Source organism: Brachycentrus maculatus, unplaced genomic scaffold (assembly GCF_059751285.1).
Source record: "Brachycentrus maculatus isolate JH-2025_06_01 unplaced genomic scaffold, ASM5975128v1 h1tg000442l, whole genome shotgun sequence".
Classification (NCBI taxonomy): Eukaryota; Metazoa; Arthropoda; class Insecta; order Trichoptera; family Brachycentridae; genus Brachycentrus; species Brachycentrus maculatus.
The window spans coordinates 5,795-15,446 of NW_028281190.1; the positions used below are offsets into that span (position 1 = coordinate 5,795).

General features: G+C 32.9%; 1 protein-coding gene across 1 annotated transcript; it reads right to left on the reverse strand.

Annotated features, from left to right (window-relative positions):
• Nucleotides 1-276: 276 nt before the first annotated feature.
• LOC148302498 (uncharacterized) lies at nucleotides 277-7,993 on the reverse strand. The gene is made up of 3 exons (XM_088271523.1): nucleotides 7,844-7,993; nucleotides 5,338-5,506; nucleotides 277-439 (listed from the first exon to the last, which is right to left on the reverse strand). Exons 1-3 carry the CDS (start codon nucleotides 7,914-7,916, stop codon nucleotides 376-378), a joined length of 306 nt encoding a protein of 101 aa, XP_088127649.1. The 5' UTR covers nucleotides 7,917-7,993; the 3' UTR covers nucleotides 277-375.
• Nucleotides 7,994-9,652: the final 1,659 nt, after the last annotated feature.

Sequence of the window (9,652 nt, forward strand, 5' to 3'; positions counted from 1 at the left end):
TACAATTCTTGGAACGCCTAAAAACATGAATTTCAATTTTATGCAGATTATAATTTGACCAGTTATTTTTATTCACAACATTTTGAGTGTGTCCAAATACTTGTTCAGAAATCTGGGTTTTCTCGACTTGGGAGCTGTTTTCATCTTCATATATCAAATTTGATAAGGATTTGTATGTGAAAAAGAATGAAAAGTGGACGATGAGTGATTAAAAGAATGTTAAAAATAATTATTTACAAAATTAAACAAAAATGTAGATAAATAAAACCCTGGAAGTGATTACGGTAATAATTTATTAAGCTTAAATTATAATAAAACCTACGTGTAATTGTTTATCTATAAAACGTATAACTTTAATATTAATTTCTATAGCACTCAATATGGCCGACAGGTATCTCTGCACAATACTCCAGGAACGCGAACTCCTATCTGTAGGTACCTGTAAAAATAATAAACACAATATTATTACGAAAGAATATAAATTTCCTCGAACATGTTACATCATGTCATGAACATTTCATAATACATTTCTTATAAATCATAGTGTAAAGCTTACAAATTTCCTTAAACCCATATATGTAACAGTACACAAGAAAGACAAAGATATATTTTTTCAAATATTATAATATTTATGAATAGCACACATTCTGTAGCCCAAACAAATTTCATTATTATAGGATCAACTTGAGATGAAACATCTATTTTTTTTAAATGATAGATGATTCTCATTGTGGTGATATCTTTTGATTTTAATCAAATTTTACTAAATGAATATTTACCACTTTTTCTCAAAATATATTATGATATTTTTTCGATCGATTCGACATCATTTTGACACGGTATTTAATCATAATGCGGAATGCATCGAAACACGTGTCGCAATAGATTTGAAAAAATAATAGTATTTGCCAAGTAAAACTTAAATTAAAAATGGATATGTATTACTACAATATGACTGCAGAATCAATTAATAATTAATGCCAAAGGATATTATTTTTCCTCGTAAAATTTCTTTTGGACTCATAATTTCCTGTAAAAATGTATTTATTTAATAAATTAAGTGTCAAATGCACACATGCGTATTTTGTCTAGGGTCTTTATAAAAATATTATCCCATACCATCATAAATTTATCTTAAATTCTCATTTATTTTTCAATATCGTATTCATTAGAATTCAATTTAAATTTTCAGCCAACAACGCTTTCACAACCTTTCAGATTTAGTTTTCAATACTTCAGAAAGTTTACTAATTTTCAGTAAACAACGGTGTTGAATATTTACATAAAAATACATTTAATAAAATTGTGTGAACTTCAACCTTTACAGGGGCCAAACTTGAATGTTCAGGTGGGTCATTAATAATAAACAAACAGACTAAACATCACGCAACTTCCCCGCAGGGTAGGTTAAAAGAATAAAACGCCACATGTTTTTTGCAAACAATCTTAACTTCTTTCACATTTATGCATCTCCTCATACATACCCGCCGATTATTCCGACTTCTGACTTGACCACTTCAAGTATTTGAAATACTTTCCAAGTTTTCCTCGGTCCTTCTCTGCTTCAATTTTTAACTATATTTGCCTTATAAATTATAGTATACTACAAGTATTTTTTCGTCACTCATTCGATTCACATGCCCAAACCATCTTAACGCACCTAATTAATTTTGTTGATAACGCTTATCTCAGCCTTGCATTATTTAGTTAAATCACCATTCGAACATCTGTTATACAACGTTTTGCCATACATTCATCCGATATAACGTATTTCGACTGCATTCAGTCTATTTTCATCCTTCTTTAAAAAAAAATTGATTAATTTTTGCCTGAAAATGGCTGAAAACATAATTTTAGATTTTTCAAGCAACTTTTAATCAGCTATATTTATTCATTTTATGTATTAATTTTAAATCAAACACAGATTTTTTTGAGTCTACTAAGCTGTATTTTATTAACAAAAACACATAAAAAATTATACTGTGACTATTGTTTCGCCTTGTTAGGGCATTATCAAACGAATGTGAAGATCAAATGGACTACGGTCCTTATGTAGCTATACAATTCTAAGTGACAGTTTTATGGGAGACAACAGTAGCTAATGGGGGGTGTAGGTATGTACCCTTATATTTATTTTCTGGGAAAGGAAGAATTTATTGACATGGCCATATTAATGAGAATTAATATTTTTAAGCTTAATAGAATTGTTGGTAATATTATTTTTAAGAATTTATATATGTAGATGTAATTATTAGTTTATCAATAACGCATCACGCAAGCGTTTACAATTATTAGTTTATTTTATTATTTTGTTATCTTATTGCGTTTGTAATTATTAGTTTATCATAATATTTTGTTATCTTATTACGTTTGTAATTATTAGTTTATCATAATATTTTGTGTGTGTCTAAATACTTGTTTACAAATCTTTATTTTAAAACTATATATATACTATGAAGAGGAATTTGTTGACTTTTATATTCTTCTTCATTTATGTTGAGATGTCAAATAAAATGTAAAAATAACTTCTAAGTGGAGAAAACTCAGATTTGTGAACTAGTATTTGGACACATGTTCACGTCATCGACCATGTCATAACGACTTGCAAATAATTTATCCAACAAGTATTGTTAAATGTGCCCTCGGTGCGGAATGCACCAGTAAGGATCATTATTAATTAAAAATTGTTTTTATGGAAATGTTAGTAATAATAGTGTAAAACCACTAACCGAGATTTTTATGTCTAGTAGTATTATTTGCATGGTGTGGAAATGATGGTCCTGACGAAGAGATGGGTACGTCTCGAAACCGGTAGATATAAAAATCTCGGTTATGTACTAATATTACTAACATTTTTGTAAAAAATATAAAAGTAAAAATGACTAACCGCAAAGTAAATGCTTTAAATATTAATAATATTGAGAATATGTTTTAATGGTATATGTACGATGAAAGAAATATATGTACGTGTGTCTTTGATCATGTTAGAAAGTTAAGAAAAACCAATCACTTACGAGCTGTTTTTTTTACGACTGCCGATGAATAACCTCTGTCTAATACATTTATCTTGTTATCGAGCTTTAAGCTGCCGTAAATTCTAAATCTAACTGCCAAGATTTGAATCAACCCTTAAACTACCGCAAGTTTAGAATACTGCGACACATTGTCCCGCGTCAGTTTATCGCTCGCCTAACAGCAATACCTCGTACATCACCAAATCACCATTGTCGACTTCTCCATATTACACACTGAATAATAAGATGGATATTTACAAATAAAAAATTCAATGAAAAACAGTATATATTGAGTGTAAGTCCCTCTCCAAGCACAAGAGCCTAGTCTCTTGCTGGAGAGGCTCAGCGCAACTAGTATAAAAAATGTCTTGTAAATGAATTAAAGAATAGTATTTTATATAACTATATTAATTAAATTAAATATGAAACAAAAAATTGGTGTTTCCAAAACAAATCTGGATTTTTCCACATGGGATATATTTTTTCATTTTGACATCTCAACAAAGATGAAGAAGAACATAAAACATCTCAGAATTTAGAGGGCTTACGGTATTTAGTGGAACATTTACCATTCCACCCTTGATTGAAAACTACACTAAAAATTGACGCATACGTAAATACATCATATAACTCTCAGGTCGCTACATGTGTGATTTTGTAGCAGTATGTATGGTTGATTTGTGCTAACTTTTATCTGGCAGGGGCCTTTTTATTTGTAATGTTTGTTATATCCTTACCCCAAATATTGTAAAAAAAAATGACTCGTCAATTTATAAGCTTCATAAAAATTTAACGTTATGTTTTCAGTAAAAAAATCAATTAGAATAATGTTTTTTTGTCCTATTTTTTGAATCGTGCTAATTAGTAGACTCTAAGTTATACAAGGTAGTTCAAGTATAGGTATGCATCATCTAGTGACCTAGTTCTCATACTTTACATACGTGGTATCGTTTCACCACGAGCGTTATACTTCACATCGCCCGACAAATTCATTTCCCTCGCTTTCACAACTTTCCCCGTATTTTAACGTTTATTCCCCTTTAATAAAAGCAAAAAGTCTTTAGTCATTTAAGTAATGTGTCCCTGCTGTGGACGGGGAACACTCTTTTATTACATTTCAATGGACTCGACTCGGAGACTAAAATTTCACTCCAGAAATTAATTTTAATGGCTACTACCAAAAAGATTTATAAAACATTTCAAATATTATTTTTACAGTCCATATAAACGAGCAAACTTTCAATTTGTATACGAAAATTAAATATTGAAGATAATAATTGTGTTAATAATAATTTTGGAGAATTTGCATTGCGCCATTTTCTTAAAATACTACCTCAATAGCTTGTGCTGCATTTTATATTTTTGGAAAAAATAATAATAAAAATTATGTTGAAGGTTGACTTTCCTTTGGGTACAGGGTCAGCTTGTCTAGTCAAATTTGTCGCATCGTCTAGTCAAATTTGGGTCCGTTAAGGAAGCATAGCCATCGAACGTACTTTTGACATATTCAAATAATAAAGTTACGAAAATAGTTTATATTTTTAATTATTTAGTAAAGTATTAACAAAATAAAATTCTCGTCAAAACAGACTAAAGTTATTTTTAAAAAAAATAATAATAATTTGGTGTGTTACTTTTTTTTAGCTGGTGGCTTTTAAGTAGCTTAAAGCATGACTGGCAGCTAGAACAAGGCAACTATTTGTAGACATACACAAGTTCATCATAAGTTATTTAGAAATGAAAGGAAAAATATAAGTGTATTTGTTATCCGAGGAATGGACTTGTATACTCATTTTACTAATGTGTCGCTTTTAAGAGGACATCATACTATTACAGCATTAAAAAACTTATTTTAAATGTCGAAACTTAGTCAAATCGCTTCATGGCACCCACAATCTTACACTTTACCCTTTTACCAGATTAGTGAAATCAATTTAAAATTGATTTTACCAATCTGATGGAGTCTTGAATTTTGTACCTTATGTACCATAGTTTAATTTAAACTTTTATTTTTATTTCATTACTTTTAATTGTTATTATACTTTTTACAACTAAATTTCTACTATTTAGATATGTTTATATCCTGCACCTTTATTGTTTCTGTAAGCTTGTTGTGTTCTCACCTAATTGATGAAAAACATTCAAACAATTTGTATTGCACTGGATTTCATTTATTGTAATATGTTTTTCATTGTTGGTGAACTATAAATAAATAAAAAAATCATCAAATTCTATTACATTTCATGATGAAGCTTGGGTTTTTTTCTAAACCCACCATCCACCCACAGCGGTAATTGAGTCCTATAAGGTTTCGGTTACTTACGTTCCATTAGCTATCATGCGGAATCCTGGCAAACATAAGCAAGTCCTGGCGCACTGGAACCCGCACGGAGCTCCGGGCGCCATCACACTCCGGCACGTCATGGGACACGGGGAGTTGCACATCTTGTACACCTGGATCTCCTGGCACGGAGGGGGAGTCACCACATAACCTGTAATGGACCATATTCTACTATCATGATGTCATGCTTCATGGTACGCAGGAACTCGCATGGAGTACCGGGTGCTATCACACTCCGGCACGTCATGGGACACGGGGAATTGCACATCTTGTACACCTGGATCTCCTGGCACGGAGCGGGAGTCACCACATAACCTGTAAATAACCACACTCGTGTCTGATATAAAAGTAACCAGGAATAACCTACTCAGCTGAAATAGGTTGACTCTCTAACATATAACAAGTGTTTAAGATAGTATTCTTCAGGACAGAAGTTGATGAAGTAACCCAGAATTTGAACAAAGAGAGTGACTGAAGTCATTGACTTCCATATTCTTCTTCATCTATGATGAGATGTCAAAAAATAATATGAAAAAAACGCCTTTAATTGGAGATAATCCAGATTTATGAACAAATATTAGGACACACTCAAAATATTGTAAGCTCAGTGTGGTTGACACTATTCAAATTATAGGTAGAATGGTGAATATTGCACATGTATAGAGTGCACATAATTTAGACCAGCCTATCATAATATTAAATAACAGTGTTTTTAAAACGACATCTTGGCGGCTTCCACTGACCTCGTCATTATGCTGAGACAGTCAAATTTTGGCATTTCTGTCAAGTTTTTCATCATATCTGTATTTTTGTCGGCAATAGCAGCACAAATATCATCCATTAACTGAGCAAGTGTTTTCAGACGTTTTGTGTAAACCAATGTTTTAAGGTAACCCCACAGGAAATATTCAGAGAGGGCTAAATCTGGCGATCGCGCTGGCCAGTGAAGATCGCCTCTAAGATAGATGAGAGGTTCGGAATAGTGCTTCCGCAAGAAAATAATAGAAGTTCGTGCCGTGTGAGCCGTGGTGCCATCCTGTGGAACCACATATCCTCCACATTCATTTCACCCAGTTTGGGTAAAAAAATCGAAAAAATGTATATGGGGACGACGTTTTAGACGTTTTAAGGCGTCCTGGTTGTTCTGGAAGGTCCATTATGTTTCTCCTTCACACTACCAGTGTCTCTGAATATGTCTCACAAACTAATCGATTTAGGATCAGGCACATGACCTGCAGACGCGATATTGAATTGTTTTTCGAATCCACGCAGGATTGCGATGACGGAACGGTCCAAGGAAAAGCAGGCCTCTACGACAAATGCACGCTCCTCGTTTGTCCATGGCATGATTGGCACTAAACTAATCTAAAAAAAAACTTTTGATCCCGTGCTTTCAAACGCTCTATCGAAACGCTTTCTCGGAGTAACTGTCATTTTGTAGCGAGAGTTTCAAATAAAGAAGTGACCGCGCCCCACCTTGTACCAACAGATCTATATATAATGGAATTTAGACAATTAAATCTGGATAAAAATAGTCTGGCACTCCAACCAAATTTCATGTAGGTAATCAAAACCAATATTTTTAAAATCATATCAGGGTGGAGCTTTTGAACCGTTATATGCTGGTTAAGTGATCACTTTACCCACAGTGATCTTTTTCTTCTTCTAACCCCTATCCACACCCAGTGGTTCATAGGGCACTGCATCGTATTGACGCAGTGTTATCTTCATCGTTACTTACATAAAGTCAAGGTAACTCCTAAGCTTCAGGGACCAGTCCAGGCAGAGGCGTGCATTCTATATAGGCAGAAAAGCAGTGCCTTTATTAATGGATTACTCGCGTTTCATGTTGGAAACATGACCAGTATCCCTCTATGGCCTTATCCTTACCCAACTCTACTGCCTACTCTGATTAAATATTGGAGTGTAAAATCACTAATATTTATTCCCCCCCCCCCCTTTCCTGGAAATCGAACCCGGGACCTCCAGCACGGTAGCTTAACACGCTAACCATTAAACCACGGAGGCAGACTCAGATTATAATAATACACACAGTGATCAATTAACATTAAATACTTAAACATTCGTATTCTTCTTTTTATCAAAATATGACATTTTTATTCTTCTTTTTATTTTATTTTATTTAATTTTTAATTTATTCTTCTTTTTACTTAATTATATCTTATTTTTTATTTTATTTTCTTTTTATCAAAATGTGAAAATTTTTCATCAATTCGAGTTTAAGGGCGCTTGTCCCGGAATTTTACCGTCCGGCAGTCCGGTTTTGAAAAATTAAAGCGACTACGACAGTTAAGCGTAAACAAATTTACGCGAAAAATGTTCCCGCACCGATCAAGAGCTCCGATCCGAAGAAAGAAGGAAAAAACACAAGCTAACCAAGCCAATCATCGTTTTAAAACGCTAACTGACGTGCCGGACGGTAAAATTCGGTGTAGTGGACAAAGTCCCTAAGATTTTCATCACTTACCGAGTGTTTGGCACGCGACAGCAAGCAGCAGGGCGACCGTACACCACTTGACGCACAACACTTGTCCATTCATTGCTCCTATTGGCTACTAGTAAATGCGTTAAGTGTGGCGGCGCGCGGAGATTGGTGACAACTAAATCCCAATCTCGCGGAAGACATCATAAATATAATGTGATGTCTCACTAATCGTTGGCGACAGGGCCACCACTTCAGCAAAAAATATGAAAATATTAATAAAAACAATGTTGATCAAGTTTTCAGTCGTCTCCCAGTATGTAAAATAATCCGGTTATGAGGTCAACGCGCTCGGCTACTATTCTGGAGGTCCCGGGTTCGATTCCCAGGGGGGTTCAAATAAATATAAGTGATTTTTTCACTCTAATATTTATTCAATATTACCCTGGACTGGTACTGAAGTGGAGGGCTGATCACCTTTCCTTCGTGTGTTAACGATCAAGATAACACCGTGTTTGTGTAATGCAGTGCCCTATGCACCATTGGGGTGCGGATAAGGGTTCGAATTGAAATTGAAAATATATCTAAATAAAAGGGTCTTTGCCAAATGAAAGTTAAGATGGCTCCGGTGAACTGACACATGAAGCGTCATGAGATTTATGATGTGTGTAGCAGTCCCAAAAATTTGAGTAGTGTGGTTGTCAATCATGGGTAGAATGTTATCATTTACACAAAATAGAAAACTAATCAAGATAACTACCTCGTATCTCATAAATATATATGTATGTTCCTCTATAACATACTTACTAAATATATAACATGATACTATAAACAAAAAAGTTCATCTTCAAGCACAACAGCTCAGTCTCTTTTTTGGAGAGACTCAGCGCAACTTAAGCTTTAAGATTATAACAAGTAGAAATGTATAGAAACTGTACTTAATTATATAAAAAAATTACTTTATTGAATAATAAAAAAGAATAGTAATAAATATATAAAACATGAGACCTATTTAGATGGTCCATATGATTTTCTTTTCCTTCTGACACGTTTCATTTTCCCCTCTTTTACCCTAATGATAGGTCGTCCTTTCATTATATATCTATCATCTTTCTTCTTATCCCTTCTTTTGTTTTCTATTCCAATAAGAATTTTTTTCTTTCACTCATCAAAGAATCCTTATTTCTTTTTTCTTTTTTTTATTGTTTCTTAACTAAAAACTGTTTTCATAGTACTTATTAATGAGAAGAAAAAACAAATCATATAAAAGTAGTGGCAGATAATGCTCCCATATTTCGAATTTACAAATCATTTCAAAATACAAATTTGAAAATGTAGTGTTTTTACATTATTTTTTACTTCTCAACAAAGAAGAAAAAGGATATGGAAGTCTGTGTATTTTCGGGGCTTACAACCGTCATTGGCTGGTTTAAGTGACGATTACTTTACACACATGTAACACTCACCTATTCTATCTATGATTAACAACCACACTATTCAAATTCTTGGAACTTTTTTTTTTATATTTTAAATTCATTTGCATTTCAATACATAATATAAATACAAGTAGAATAAAAATGTTTATATAAATATAAAAAAAATATCTTGCAAAGGCATGGCTTATGTGTAGGTATACATTTTATTATGGATCATTAGTAAAGGGCACTGGCAAGAATACAATACATATAATAAGAAGTAAAATTAGATTTAAAAAACTTCTACAAAAATATTGTTCAATTCAAAACCTAGGGGTTGATTCACTAGAATTTCACTAGAGACTATCTATGGTGAGATGAAAGACGCTTTTCACTGAGCAGAAACTCATTTGTATGTGAGGTCCAAATGTTGGATTAT

What these genes read in the sequence shown, in the direction of transcription:
- LOC148302498 (XM_088271523.1), bottom strand. Translation starts at nt 7,916, where the DNA reads ATGAATGGACAAGTGTTGTGCGTCAAGTGGTGTACGGTCGCCCTGCTG. An exon ending in TGTCGCGTGCCAAACACTCG is followed by an intron (nt 5,507 to 7,843) that starts GTAAGTGATGAA and finishes GGTCCATTACAG; the next exon opens with GTTATGTGGTGACTCCCCCT. An exon ending in CGCATGATAGCTAATGGAAC is followed by an intron (nt 440 to 5,337) that starts GTAAGTAACCGA and finishes TTATTTTTACAG; the next exon opens with GTACCTACAGATAGGAGTTC.